Consider the following 15,508-nt stretch of genomic DNA (forward strand, 5'->3'; position numbering starts at 1 on the left):
ATTCATGCTTTAATTGATCCTGGATCTTCACATTTCTATATTAATTCAAAATTAGTTGAATCGGGAAAATTAAAGTCTAAAATATCTAGAGTGTCTATTGAGGTGTCGAGTCCGTTGGGGCAAACAGTATTAGTGAACAAGGTCTATCCAAGATGCTCGTTGATTATACAGAATAAAACTTTTCCGGTTGACTTGTTAATTATGCCATTTGGGGATTTTGATATAATACTGGGAATGGACTGGTTATCTAAACATGGAGTGATTTTAGACTGTTATAAAAAGAGATTCAGCATTCAGACAGCGAGTGAAGGTCGGGTTGAAGTAAATGGTATTCGTACTAGTGGGCCAGAATGAATTGTTTCAGCAATAAAGGATAGTAAATTACTTCAGCAGGTTGTTCAGCATATTTGGCATATGTTATTAATTCAGATTTAGCTGGAAGCCAGTGCGATAAAATTCAGACAGTTTGTGAGTTTCCTGATGTATTTCCTGAAGAATTACCGGGCTTACCGCCAGATAGTGAGGTCGAGTTCGCTATTGAGGTTTATCAGGGCACAGCTCAAATCTCTATACCTCCGTATCAGATGTCACCTACAGAGTTAAAAGAGCTGAAGATACAGTTGCAAGATTTATTAGACCGTGGTTTTATTCGATCGAGCATATCACCATGGAGAGCTCCGGTATTATTTGTTAAGAAGAAAGATGGCTCGATGCGACTCTGCATTGACTATAGACAGTTAAATAAGGTCACAATCAATAACAAGTATCCACTTCCTCGCAATGATGAATTGTTTGATTAGTTGAGAGGAGCTTCTGTATTTTCGAAGATAGACTTAAGTTTAGGCTACTACCAGTTGAAAGTAAAAGGAAGTGACGTTCCAAAGACAGCTTTCCATACAAGGTACGGTCATTATGAGTTCTTAGTAATGCCATTCGGGTTGACAAATGCTCCAGCTGCTTTTATGGATCTCATGAATCATATCTTTCAACCATATTTAGACCAGTTTGTAGTAGTTTTTATTAATGATATACTAGTTTATTCGAAGTCAGATTCAGAGCATGATCAGCATCTCAAGATTGTACTACAGATATTACAGGAAAAACGATTGTATGGAAAGCTCAGCAAATGTGAATTTTGGTTGTCAGAGGTTGTATCCTTGGGTCATGTAGTATCTGCAGATGGAATCCAAGTTGATTCAAAGAATATTGAAGCGATTGTACAGCTGAAACCACCAAGAAATGTATTAGAGGTACACAGTTTTCTTGGTTTAGCTGGGTATTATAGAAGATTTGTAAATGGATTTTCGAAGATAGCTTTGCCGATGACCAAACTGCTACAAAAGAATGTACCATTTGTATGGGATGATCAGTGTCAAGAAAGTTTTGAAAAGTTGAAGCAAATGTTGACAGAGACACCAATTTTGACGTTACCAGAATCAGGAAAGGATTTTATTGTATACAGTGATGCTTCATTAAGTAGTTTGGGCTATGTACTGATGCAAGAGGGGAAAGTAATAGCTTATGCATCTCGTCAGTTAAAACTACATGAGCATAACTATCCAACTCATCATTTGGAGCTAGCAGCAGTGATTTTTTCCTTGAAGACTTGGAGACACTACTTATACGATGAGAAATGCTATATTTATATGGATCGTAAAAGTTTGAAATATATCCTCTCCCAAAAAGAATTGAATTTGCAACAGAGATGGTAGATTGAGCTTCTAAAAGATTATGACTGTGTTATAGACTATCATTCAGGAGAATATAATGTAGTGGCTGACGCTTTGAGTAGAAAAGCTGTAATTGATTTGAGAGCAATGTTTACATGGCTCAGTATCTATGATGATGAGAGTTTGATAGCTGAATTGAAAGTTAAACCAGTGATGTTCTACCAGATTAAATCAGCTCAATTGAAAGATGATAAATTTTTGAAGAAAAGAGAGATGATACAGACTGGTACGATCGAAAATTTCAGCATTGATGCACATGGATGCTTAAGGTACCGAGATCGAGTTTGTGTTCCTACTAAATCTGAATTGAAAAAGCTAATACTCCGAGAGGCACACGATGGTTCATTTGCTTTACACCTGGGAGGCATAAAGATGTATCATGATCTACGAGATTTGTATTGGTAGCCCTGAATGAAAAGAGATATAGTTGAATATGTTGGTAAATGTCTTACACGTCAGCGAGTAAAGGCAGAACATCAGGTTCCTACTGGGTTACTTCAACCAATACGTATTCCTGAATGGAAATGGGATCGTATCACAATGGATTTTGTTATAGGATTACCACTGTCGGCAAGCAAAAAGAATGCTATTTGGGTAATAGTTGATCGGCTTACAAAATCAACTCACTTTATAGCAGTCAGAATAGATTGGTCATTGCAAAAGCTTGCAAAAGTGTTGTAACACCCCAAACTCGACTCAGACGTTATGGCCGAATCCGACGTGCCATATTAAAGTTTAAAAAAAAACACGCTTTGTTTTAGTGTTTTAATAAATTGTCTTTTGTTAAGCTTATCCAAGCGAATGGAAGCTGTGCACCAGGTAGGTATCCAAAAACAGAGGAGGTGAGCCATGCAGGCTGCTTAAGTACCAAGCTCTTCGATTGGATCCAATCCTAGACATGCCCACAACCATTACTACACTTTGATAACTGAGTTGAAATTCATTTGAGTAGATATCTTTGATAAACTGATTAATCGTGTCGTTACGTTATTCTGAAAACGAGTATCATTTTGAAAACACACTCTAAGTCTAGCCCATTTGAAGTATTATCAGAAATATTTAGAGTTATTAAAAATAAAATAATCCCAGAAAGAGAATAAAGTTAAAATGGCCTTATTACAACCCTAAAAAAATTAAATAGTAATTAAGATAAACTAAAGAAAACCAGTTACTTATTTTAAAGTCCAAAAGCGATCACCGTGGCCACTCTGAATCCCCTCCGGCTCCAAGTCCCCACATCAAGGCTCACCTGTAAGGTTAAGGAAGGGGGGTGAGTTTGGAAACTCAGTGTGCAACAAGCCCCTTTCAGAGCCCAAACCAATATTAGCATACTGGGCCTAAGCCCAAATTCAGTCTCAACATATACTGGGCCGAAGCCTTTTCATAATTCATATCACTGGGCTGAAACCTTTACTGCAAACAGTACGGCCCACAGGCCTTTTTCAATAACACTTGCAATATCAATGAACATATGCAAGCCTATTTGGGGAGACTTCTCAACCCACCATCCGCTACTCTCCACCCGTACCAACCAAGCTCTCCATGTGGGGAATAACTCAACCCACCCAACCAAACTCTCCACTGGCAGCATAGCTGCTTTATCATATAACTGGAGGCCTAGCCTCTTTTAATAACTAGGGCAAAGCCCTTTTCGGTAAACTAGGGCAAAGCCCTTTTAACACTTCCTCCATTCATATAAAACCCAACCCATGCATATATGAATATATCATGGCATAACATGTGCATATCATGGCATATCATGTACAAATCAGTATTACATGCATCTTAATTATAGCACATCCCTAGGGGTATAACGGTCATTTTCACCTAGGGGAAAAATGGTCATTTTCACATTATAAGGGTAATTTCATTATTTTATCAATTGTTAGGGTTTTCTATACTTATTGTCAGTTATCAACAATTTCAAGTGTTTAAACAGCGATTCTAGCCCATTCCTAGCAAAACCGAGTTATTGGGCCAAAAATCCCTAATGGGCCCTACTTAGCCGACCTAGTCATCTAGGGTCATTTAGCCTATATTCCATAACGATATTAACTATCTCAATGTGCAATTTATCTAGATTTCATTTTCTACCAAAACTTACCCAAATAGGCCCGAAAGCCCATTGGGCCCGATTTCAACCCCTCGGGGCCCAACTTACCGTGATACAGAAAATCGTGCCCTTACCTGTTCTAACGATCTCGATCCTCAAACTTAGCGTATCTAACTACCCTATGAGCTTTCGCATGCTCACAAGTCCTCGAAATATCAGAATTTCGGTATTTTAACTTTTCGGTGTATATCGATTTAAGCTACGAAAGAGGGTTCGTTACACACCTATTTTGTGACGTTCGCCAATAAAGTCTCCCATGAAAACCTACAATTATTTACCACCATTCTTATTCTACAGATCATGCTAATCAAACCCAAATCTTACTTACCAAAATCGACCAAAGAATCCCTAACAACCATAAGTCACTTACCTTCACCGAGTCTGCTGCTCGATCCAAGTTTTCCAAATCGATACCCCAAGCCTTACTGCTCCTCCAAAGTATCTACCCCACTATAAAAACCATAAAAATCAAATAAAAAGCCCAGTAAGGCCTATATCTTAAATCGGCAACCTCCCTAAACTATAGGGGTTTCGACTTTTGTCAACAGTTATACTACTGAATCGATTGGAGTATGAATACTTACCACAGTCTTCCTTTTTGAACTAATTAAAGCTTAGCAGATGAAGGAGTTGACCACCAAAAAGTGAAGGAAGTAGAAGGTTGCTAGTCAACAAGAAATCGGCACCACCAAGTTTCACAGGTTTTGACTTTTGTGGCTTTTCTGTAAAAGTGAAGATAAGAAAGGGAGTAGTAGATGAAAAGAAAGGAATAGTAGACTAGTTTTGGAGAAGAAAAGAAAGAAAGATGAATGGGAAGGGTGGCAGTTTCGGTTAGAGAAGAAAATAAAAAAAAGAAAAGAATGGTTCTATGGTGCTCAAACAGAGGAAAATCGGCACAACTATAGCCTAATGCCGATATACTACCCTCAAAATCCCCCTAGCCGATTTCTCCTCCCTAATCCCCTTTATTTGGCCAACTCTAATCTCTCTTTCAAATCCCTAAAATCTCTTGCCTTATCACTCCTTAATTCAAGCATTCAACTGATTCAAACTCTCTCCAACAGAGTTCTATTCGGCTTCAAACTTCTACATGCACAAAGCATAAAAATAACATCACATTTGCCATCATAGAGAATCGAACCCAGGTTTCCCCCAACCACTTACATGCCACCTTTTTAGCTCCTTAGTGGCGTCACTTAGCCACTTTTCCAGGGGCTCTTTTGTGATACATTTTACCCACAACTTTTAATAAAGCCATCTATCCAAAGCACCTAACTCCCTAAGTCCAAAGTTCAAAAATTCTTCCGGGTTTTGGTCATCACATGGGCTTTCCATAAGCTCATTTACATACTCCAATTATGAATTTTCAATACCAAATACCAAATTTTAAAAACTTTACCTAATTCTCAGAAATTACAAAAAACCCAAAAATCAGGATGTTACAAGTGTATATTCGAGAAATTGTTAGATTGCATAGTATTCCAATATTTATAATTTCAGATCGAGATCCTCGATTTACATCAAGATTTTGGAAAAAGTTACATGAGTCATTATGCATACGGCTTAAATTTAGCACAGCATTTCATCTACAGACTGATGGACAGTCTGAATGGGTAATTCAAATATTAAAAGATACGCTTTGGGCTTGCATCATTGATTTTGAATCAGGTTGGGAATGTTATTTACCTTTAGCTGAATTTGTGTATAATAATAGTTTCCAGGCAAGTATTCAGATGGCTCTGTATGAAATATTGTATGGATGAAGATGTAGATCACCTGTGTGTTGGACCGAACTGAATGAAAGAAAAGTGATTGGACCGGAATTGATTCAAGAAATAGAAGAGACAGTCAAGAAAATACAAGAAAGATTAAAAGCTGCATTTGATAGACAAAAGTCCTACATTGATTTGAAACGATGGGACATTGAGTATTCAGTTGGAGATAAAGTATTTCTTAAAGTTTCTCTATAGAAGAAAATCTTGAGATTTGGTCGGAAAGGTAAATTGAGCCCTCGTTACAATGGGCCATATGGAATTGTAGAAAGAATTGGACCAGTTGCTTATCGATTAGCTTTACCTCTAGAATTACAGAAGATACATGATGTTTTCCATGTTTCAATGCTACGCAGATATAGATCATATCCTTCGCATGTCATTTCTATTGAAGATATTGAGATTCAACTGGATTTGTCTTATGAAGAAGAACCAGTTGAGATTCTAGCACAAGAGATAAAAGAATTAAGAAATAAAAGGGTTTCTCTAGTGAAAGTGCTATGGAAAAGTCATAAGGTGGAAGAAGCGACTTGGGAACCAGAAGAAACTATGAGAGCTCAGTACCCCCATCTATTCTCAAGTTAATTTCGAGGAAAAAATTTACTAAGGGGGGAGAAATGTAATGACTCATATTTCATAGACATCGAAAAAGTGAATTTAAGGCCTCCGTCTTAGGAAAACGAGTTCCTAAATATTTATTAAAAATATTTCCGAAGTTAGTTATGGGTTGAATTAGATTTTGATTAGGTGAATTTAGTTTAATTAGAATTAATTGTTAAAAAGGACTAAATTGAATAGAGCGTAAAAGATTAATTTTAAAATAGAGAAAAATGACAAGGGACTAACTTAGTAATTAAACCAAATTAGTGACATGTGTAAGATGGAGAATAAATACATGTGTATTTAAATTATTAGTACAAATGTATGTTATATATATATTTACTTTTAAATTAAGTAAAAGATATTTACTTATTACTTATAATTATTATTATTATTATTATGTCATATTATAATTTACAAATTGTGACAATTGTATTGTGATAAATTAACACATGTGTACTTGTGTGTATAAATACACATGTATTAATTTTATAATTAAATATTAATTAAGTTAATAATGTAATAAAATAAAGGATAAAAGAAAAAGAATACAAAAGGATACAGGGAAGTCACGAAATTGGGGAAAGGAAAGAAAGGAAAGAAAAGAAAAAAGAGAGAATTAGGGTTTTAATGCTTGAAATTTTAATTGGTAAGTTTAATTAATCCCTTATCTTGTGATTTTTGATGTTTTTGAAGTCCTAGAGTTGAATACTTTTGAGTTTATGTGAAAATATTGAAAATTAATAGATTTTTAAAAAGGGTTTATGTGGAGCAAATGATGAAATTATGGATTAAATTGATAGAATCATTTATTAGAATTGATTAGAGGACTAAATTGTAAACTAGGCTATAAGTTTTAAGTTTATGGGCTAAACTGAAAGAAGTTTGAAATTATGGTAAAATGATGAAAATTTGATTGTTATATTGAAGTTTTGATGGAAATTGAATAAGAAAATGATGTGAATTGTAAAAAGGAAGAAGATGAAAATGGTTAGGACAAAATTTGGGATTTAGGTAAAAGTTGCATGAAAAGTTATTATTTTATATAAAATATGTGTGTTATTAATTAATTGTACTTATGCTAATTTTTGTAGCAAACAAGGAAACCGAGACGTCGAATACAAAGGGAAAGGAAAAAGTGATCGAGGAATAGATCGAGAAAATATCAATTTGTATTATCATAATTCAAGTTATTTCTTAATAAATGTTTAATTTTAATATATATGTATGGAATTTGAATGTGAGGTAAATATTGATATTTAAGTTGAATGTGAATTGGATTTATTTGATGAATAAATATATGTATGTGAAATTGAATTGTATGATTGAATTGAGTAATGTTGGTATGCATATGAATTTGAATTGAGAAATATGTGAGAAAATCTGGTCAAAGTGCAATTGATGTGAATTGACTGAAATAGAGGAAGTAATCTGATACCCTATTAACTAGTCAGGCTTAATGGATATAGTTGGCATGTCATAAGATTGGAAAAGTTTAGGGATACTTCGACTTCGAGTCGATGAGACACTTGGTGTGTCATTATTGCTTCGGATAGATTCGATGAGGCATTGGTCACCACTTTGCTTCGGCTTAGCTGATGAGACGTTGGTCGTCACTTTTTTGCTTCGAACTATCCGATGAGGCGTTGGTCGCCATTCTGGTGTGTTTGGTTGGATCCATGTATCTGGTTGCGGCACTAAACAGAAATAGCACCGGTTGCGGCACTAGACAGTATTTGCAAGAGAGCTGCAGTATAATAGGCTTAGAGCCATCAGTGATTACAGTACACTTCCTCCATATATAAACCCATCCCCATGCAATGCATCATGCACATGTCATGTCATATCATAATATTAAAAATGAACTCAATATAGTTACAAATAGCATGCCAAAATAGAAACATACATCACATAGGGGCTAAACAACCAGCTAACCATATAAGGGCAAAACAGTCATTTTGCCACATAAGAGCAAAACAGTCATTTTGCCACATAAGGGTAAAATAATCATTCCATCAAATTGGGGTCTAGATATAATTACCAACACAATAATAGGTCACAGTTGTCTTGGGTGACCTGTGCATTCTTAACAATCAAATAGTGAAAATGGGCCCAAGGCTTATATTGCAGCCTATGTGGGCCTACACGTCTGTGTGGCACACAAAGCCCAAAAATGGCCTTGACCGTGTAACTTACACAACCTACCCCAACAATTTCCACACGTCCGTGTATTTTACCCGTGTGGGGCTCACGAGCTTGTGGGGTCTACATGGCCTATTTCAGCCCAAAGTGGCCCAAAATGGCCTAAGCCCATGAAACCACTCATGATGGCATTTACGATCAAACGCTCACATTTTACGCATTCAGATTACCACACGAGCGAGCGTACAATTGTGTAACGTCAAAGGGCATACTTTTTCGATTTCTGCCGATCTACGTTTATAGTAGTGTGGTTATACACCTCTTTTCGAAAGTACGCGCAACCCACGAACACCAAAACCTTAATCACCGATTTAGGCCTGCACTCTTCAATAGTTGCAGAAACTAACTATAGGCCCTTAGAGATCACCGGAAACTTAAAACCACTTATATACCATAGGGAAGCAATCAGTCATCTCCACAACAATCAGCCTATGCGACAAAGGCAAGGGCTAGCACAACCACACCCCACGTAGATCGACAGAAAAGAAGAAGAATTCAGCACAGAGAGGGTAGATGAAAGAGTGATATTTGACCAAGCTAGCACTAGAGAAAGAGAAGCACTAGATCAAAGAAAAGAAAGGGGAAGTGGAAAAAGAAGAGAATCAGCCCAGGAAAACTGAATGTATTAAAGGAAAAAAGAAGGTATCCGACCAACCAAAAGGTAACAAAGGGAATCAATTTCAAAGGAAAAAGGGGTAGAAAAACAAAAATCGAAGTAGACAGAATGAAAGTACTTGAAAAATTCCCTAGCAGAAATCGGCTAACAACAAAAATGCAGAAAAACCCGAAAAGTAATTGCCAAAAACCGAAAGTGAAACAGCACCGAAAACTAGAGGGATCACCTCCCTCAGCCAAAATTTTGAGTAGCTAACATACTAAAACCGAATTACCCTTGATTAGAGTACCAATTTGGCACAACTCTTCCACCAAATTCGAATTCCCCAATTTCCTCCTAAAAACGCTCCTACTCACAAACCTCAACAACTGAAAATCCCCCTTTGCACTCCCTAAATTCGGTCAACAACAACCTCATTCAAACTCCTCAGTGTTTCGTTCAAACACCACTTCCTCCTATGGCCACTAGTAAAATTAATCTTCATTTGCACAAGCAGGGATTCGAACCTCAAACCTCTAGCACACTCCACACACCATTATCCACTAGACCAGCAGGCCCTTTCTGTCATGTTTTTTTACCAAAATAAAATTATAACCCTACTGGCCAAAGATAGGGGTTTTATCCTTAAAAAGCAAAATTTTTTTGTGGAAGCCAAGGCTTGAACCCAAGAATTCTCAGACACTTCCCAGGACACTTAACTACTAAAGAAGACATGCATGTGTGTCACTTTCTTAAACAACTAAATATTTATGAGCAGCTTTGTGACAGCCCTAAAGTGACCCTAGTCGAAAAGCGGTCTCGGGACTGCTAGACCGAGTCACCAAATTATTTGAAGATGATAATTATTGCCTAAAATATGTGAATATAAATGTGTGAAAGTTTTAAGCTTCGATTTAGTTAATTGCATGTGAATTTAGTTGATAGGACTTATGTGAGAAAATTTAGAAATGTGCTAGGCAAATGCAAGTGGCCTAATAGTGCATGTAATCAAAGGGGTGGACTTGCATGTCAATTTCCCCCCATTTAAGTACTAGTGGCCGGCCATGACAAGGGATGATGGGCAAAACATGTCATGAAACATGTTGTGTTAATGGAAAAATAAAATAAGAAGCATGGGCAAAAGATGTCATGAAACATGTGTTAATGGAAAAATAAAATAAGAAGCATGGGCAAAACATGTCATGAAACATGTTGTGTTAATGGAAGAATAAAATAAGAAGCATGGGCAATAAACTAATAAGAAATTGAAGGAAGAAAACAAAGAGAAAAAAACGTGTTCATCATTCTCATGCATGACCAAAAAAGAAAAAGAAGAGAAAAGCTCTCATGTTGTTCTTGGCCGAATAGGAGAAAGAAAAAGAAGGAAAAAGAGCTTTGAGGAAATCGGCTATGGTGGTTTGATAGACTAAGGTATGTTTGATGATGTTCCATGAGATGCATGCATGTTTTAGTAGTTAGCTTGAGTTCTAAATAGCCCATGGTTCAAATCTTTACTATGTCATGGAGATGATATTCGGCCAAGGTGGATTGGTGTTGATATCATTTGCATGCTAAAAGTGAAGCTTTGTAATGGTGCATGTGATGGTGGATTGATGATTCTTGAATCTTCTTTTTAGCATTTTTGAGTGAGACATTAAGTTCTTTGTTTAACCATGGCCAAAAATTGAAATGGTATGGTGTTGTGATGCAATCGGCCCCAACATAGACATGTATGTTCGGCCACATGAATAAGTACATAAGTTATGTGTATGTTCGGCCATAGGTAGCCTATTGATGGCTTTAGCTTGACTTAGAAAATTCGGCTAAGGGGAAATATTAGCTAGTATGTCGAATTCGATTCGTGATTTCGTACATATGTGACTCTAGTGTCTAATGTATATATGGGCTAAGTACCTTGAGCTTCTCTTTTGATGTTCGAATGAATTGTATTAAATTGCTTGATGTGATTAAAAATGCGTATGACCATTGTGTATTTGAGCTAAAAGGTGGCCATATGACCTATCAAACTCCTTGTCATATTCGGCCATAAGCTAGCAAAATGAGACTTTAATGAGTTAAATTTGTTTGAATTAAGCTCAAGAGCAAAGGGGAACTAAATCCGATAAAGGGAAGGAAAAAGTGGTCGAATAGCCGTCGAAACCGTTCGACAACATCCGAGGTAAGTTCTTGAGTAATAGAGCTTAAATTATGATTTGATTAGATCATGTTTTAAGCAAATCAAAATCATGCTCCTTGTGTGTGGCTATTGAGCCGAAATTGCAAGAGTGATAAGTGTCTTGTGTTTGAGTTTTGCTAATGAAAATGAAATACGAATGTGTCATGATTTATTGTTAAATGTGCATGGTTATTCGAATGATGTCCGGGCTAAGTCCCGAAGGCTTTGTGCTAAGTGACCATATCCGGACTAAGATCCGAAGGCATTTGTGCGAGATACTAATTCCGGGCTAAGCCCGAAGGCATTTGTGCGAGTTACTAAATCCGGGTTAAGTCCCGAAGGCATTTGTGCGAGTTACTATAACCGGGCTATGACCCGAAGGCATTTGAACGAGTAGCTATATCCGGTTAAATTCCGAAGGTACGTGATTTGGGAATGAACGATCTTGCTGTAAAAATTTCAGTTAATACGCTTGTAACATCCCAACATTGAGGTATGTTTCGTATGTGCTTTGAATTAGTTGAGCCCTTACAAATAAGTATTCGCTCAGTTGATAAATGAGCTACCGGCCTTTGGCTAAGTTGATCTTTGTGTATGAATATAAGGGTTGGTAATGTGAAGTAAGTATGATACTGAAAATTTGTGCATATGAAATTATCTGTTTAGCTACATGAATGCTATACTTTGTTGTGCTAGAATCCCTTGCTCAAAACTTACTAAGCATAAATTGCTTACTCCGTTTCTTTGTTTCTCTGTTTTATAGATTTTGGCTCGTCAGCTATCGGACTCGGGATTTTTGGAAGTCGAAGTCTCCCACACTATCAAAGCCCCCTTTTGGTACAATTTTGGTTGAACTTCGAAATGGCATGTATAGGACTACCCTTTTTGTTGTGGGTCATGGACCCTTTGGATTTGTATAATTTTGGATAGCCATGCGAAAATGGCTTATATATGTTTGAGCATAATGTTATACTCATTTGGTATGGATATGCTTAACAAGGATTGGCCATGGGAATGGTTAATCACTATCATAATTTGTGCTATTTATGCTAAAAGGGCTAGTTGAATGATGGAAACTATGAAATAGGTAAAGTCTACCTTAAAGGCAGATGCTGACAGCAGCAGTGATGTAGATTTTGAAAATCACTAAAAATAGTTGGAATGGAATTAAATAGTGAATAAATTATGCAAACGAACCTTGATGAATCTATTTTCATAGGAAAGTAACGAAACGTTCATATGAACAGTATATTATGAGATGCTAAAGTTTTTGTGAGACAGGGTCAGAACGGTTTCTGGATTCCCTGTTCCGACTTTGGAAATTAATTATAAATTAACCAGAGATAATTATAAGTCATGCGATATATGAATAGATTCCTTTTTGAGTCTAGTTTTTATAGAGACAAACGACATCAGTATTGAAGCCCTGTACAGGGAGATATCCAAGTAGTAATGCGCAAAGGTCAGTGTAGTCGATCCTTGTAACATGGGAGACTTTGACTAATAAACTGTACTAATTGGCTCGACCAAAAATTCTAGAAAACAATTTGTAGATGCACATATGAGCCTAGTTTTAGGGAAAAATCATGAAGCTGATTTTCGAGTTGTGAAACTGAAGATATGATTTTTAAGGTGACAGTGACGCAGTTAGCCAGCTTGCCTGGAAAATTTAAAATGGATTGTGCAAAGAAGTGATTTAAGTCTGCAAACCCCTCGTGTCCGACTCCGGCGACGGACTCGGGTATGGGGTGTTACAATTTTATTGGTATCAGAGCTACGGTTTAGTCGATTCTAGGACTACCGTCATACGTTTGGGTCTAGCTATACATGCCATTTTGTGATTATTTGATAGTGTGGTGATTTTTGACAATTGAAAATGTGTTTATTTATAGTAATGGATCCCGATCCTGACCGAGCGGTAGCTGATGATCTTGAGAGTGTAGCGCTTGCTCCCGCACAAGGGACAGCACCGGCAGACTCTCAACCTAATGCTAGTAACCCGAATGATGAAGCTAGACAAGCTTTCTATAGCGTAATGAATGATTGGTTCAACCAATACATTCGAACTAATACGGCTGTTCCACAACCTCCATTCCCGACTAATGCCACCCCCGCACCTACAATACCTCCGGTAACTGACCAAATAAGGTCAAATAAGCCCCTAGTTGACAGAATCCGAAAACATGGGGCTACTGAATTTAAAGCTACGGATAGCGACGATGCCGAGCAAGCTGAATTTTGGTTGGACAACACTATCCGGGTACTCGATGAGCTATCTTGTACACCCGATGAATGCCTAAAGTGTACTATCTTCTTGCTACGCGATTCTGCCTACTATTGGTGGAGTACTCTGACTTCTGTTGTGGCCCGAGAGCAAGTAACTTGGGAGTTTTTCCAAACTGAGTTTCGGAAAAAGTATATCAGTCAGAGATTTGTTGATCAAAAACGGAAGGAATTTCTTGAGCTTAAGCAAGGTTCTATGTCAGTTACTGATTACGAGCGAAAATTTGTTAGACTTAGTAGATACGCTCGGGAATGTGTTTCGTCTGAGGCTATCATGTGTAAACGCTTCGAGGATGGGCTGAATGAAGATATAAAAATGTTCGTTGGCATTCTTGAAATACGAGAGTTCGTAGTACTTGTCGAGCAAGCTTGTAAAGCCGAAGAGCTTAGAAAAGAAAAAAAAAGTTGATGTGGGAACTGGAGAGTTTCGTAAAAGATCCTCGGAAAAGTCTCTTCAACAGGCATCGAAGAAATTTCGAGATGATGTGGGCCGGTCTAGAGGCACTTCGGGCCTTTTTAGACAAGATCGTGATCGACCCCCTGTGGGTACACGAGGCACTTCGGTCGCTAGTGTTGGAAATGAACGTTGAGACAGAACGGAGTGTCAGCATTGTGGTAAATGGCATTCGAGGAGCTGTAGGTTCCATGACCGCTCCTGCTATAAGTGTGGATCAGCTGACCACTTCATTAAGGAATGCCCGAGGTTGTCTGAACAGAATATAAATCAAAGCGAGAAACTGGGTGCTACCACTGTTCGAGGTAGACCATCTAGAAATACGGACAATGCTAGGGGTGGTCAGAGAGGATCTAGAGATGCTACGACCAGATCCGAGGCTCGCGCTCTTGCTAGGGCTTATGCTATATGCGCACGCGAGGATGCTTCCTCGCCAGATGTTATTACCGGTACTTTACTCTCTTTGATACTAATGTGATTGCTTTGATTGACCCTAGTTCTACTCATTCTTATATATATGCGAAACCTTAGCATCCAGTAAGACTTTACCTATTGAGTTTACTGAGTTCGTAATTCGGATGTCAAATCCCTTGGGTCGTTACGTGCTTGTCGACAAAGTGTGTAAGAAATGTCCCCTAGTAATTCGAGATTCCTGTTTTCCGGCGGACTTGATGCTTTTGTCGTTTGATGAATTTGATGTTATTCTTGGTTTGGATTGGTTGATCGCGCATGATGCGGTTGTGAATTGCAAAAGCAAGACTATTGATTTGAGGTGCGCAAATAACGAGATAATCTGAGTTGAGTCTACGGACTTAAGGGGGTTGCCAGCTTTAATATTAGCAATGTTGGCCCAGAAATATGTAAGAAAAGGGTGCGAAGCATACCTTGCGTATGTACTTGATGACAAAGAATTAGAAAAGAAACCCGAATCTGTGCCGGTGGTTTGTGGACACCCGGATATTTTTCCTGAAGAATTACCGGGTTTACCACTTGTTTGGGACGTAGAGTTTAGTATTGAGCTTGTACCTGGAAGCCTCCAAGAAATATTACCGAAGTTCGGAGCTTCCTGGGGCTCGCTGGTTATTACCGACGATTTGTAAAAGGTTTCTCGATGATAGCCACACCAATGACGAAGCTACTTCAAAAGGATGTTAAGTTCGAATGGACGGAGAAATGTCAGAAAAGTTTCGATCAACTGAAAACTTATTTGACTGAAGCTCCAATTTTAGTGCAACCCGAATCAGGCAAAGAGTTTATCATTTATAGTGACGCATCCCTACTTGGGTTGGGTTGCGTATTGATGCAAGAAGGTCGATTTGTGGCCTATGAGTCGAGACAATTGAAGCCACACGAGAGAAATTATCCGACCCATGATCTCGAACTAGCTGCCATCGTATTTGCTTTGAAAATATGGCGACATTATTTGTTTGGTGAGAAGTGCCATGTATTTTCGGATCACAAAAGTCTCAAATATTTGATGACCCAGCGAGACTTGAATCTGCGACAAAGGCGTTGGCTTGAGTTGTTGAAAGATTATGAGCTTGTCATTGATTACCACCCGGGAAAGGCTAATGTGGTTGCGG

At 37.8% G+C, this 15,508-nt stretch overlaps 1 protein-coding gene across 1 annotated transcript; it reads left to right on the forward strand.

The window, feature by feature from the left end:
- Positions 1-234: 234 nt before the first annotated feature.
- On the forward strand, positions 235-6,200 carry LOC121210044 (uncharacterized). Its single transcript, XM_041082121.1, has 6 exons — positions 235-328; positions 430-680; positions 1,047-1,659; positions 1,759-2,012; positions 2,190-2,324; positions 5,814-6,200. The coding sequence occupies exons 1-6, from the start codon at positions 235-237 to the stop codon at positions 6,198-6,200; spliced, it is 1,734 nt and encodes a 577-aa protein (XP_040938055.1).
- Positions 6,201-15,508: the final 9,308 nt, after the last annotated feature.

Source organism: Gossypium hirsutum, chromosome A11, assembly GCF_007990345.1.
Source record: "Gossypium hirsutum isolate 1008001.06 chromosome A11, Gossypium_hirsutum_v2.1, whole genome shotgun sequence".
Lineage (NCBI taxonomy): Eukaryota > Viridiplantae > Streptophyta > Magnoliopsida > Malvales > Malvaceae > Gossypium > Gossypium hirsutum.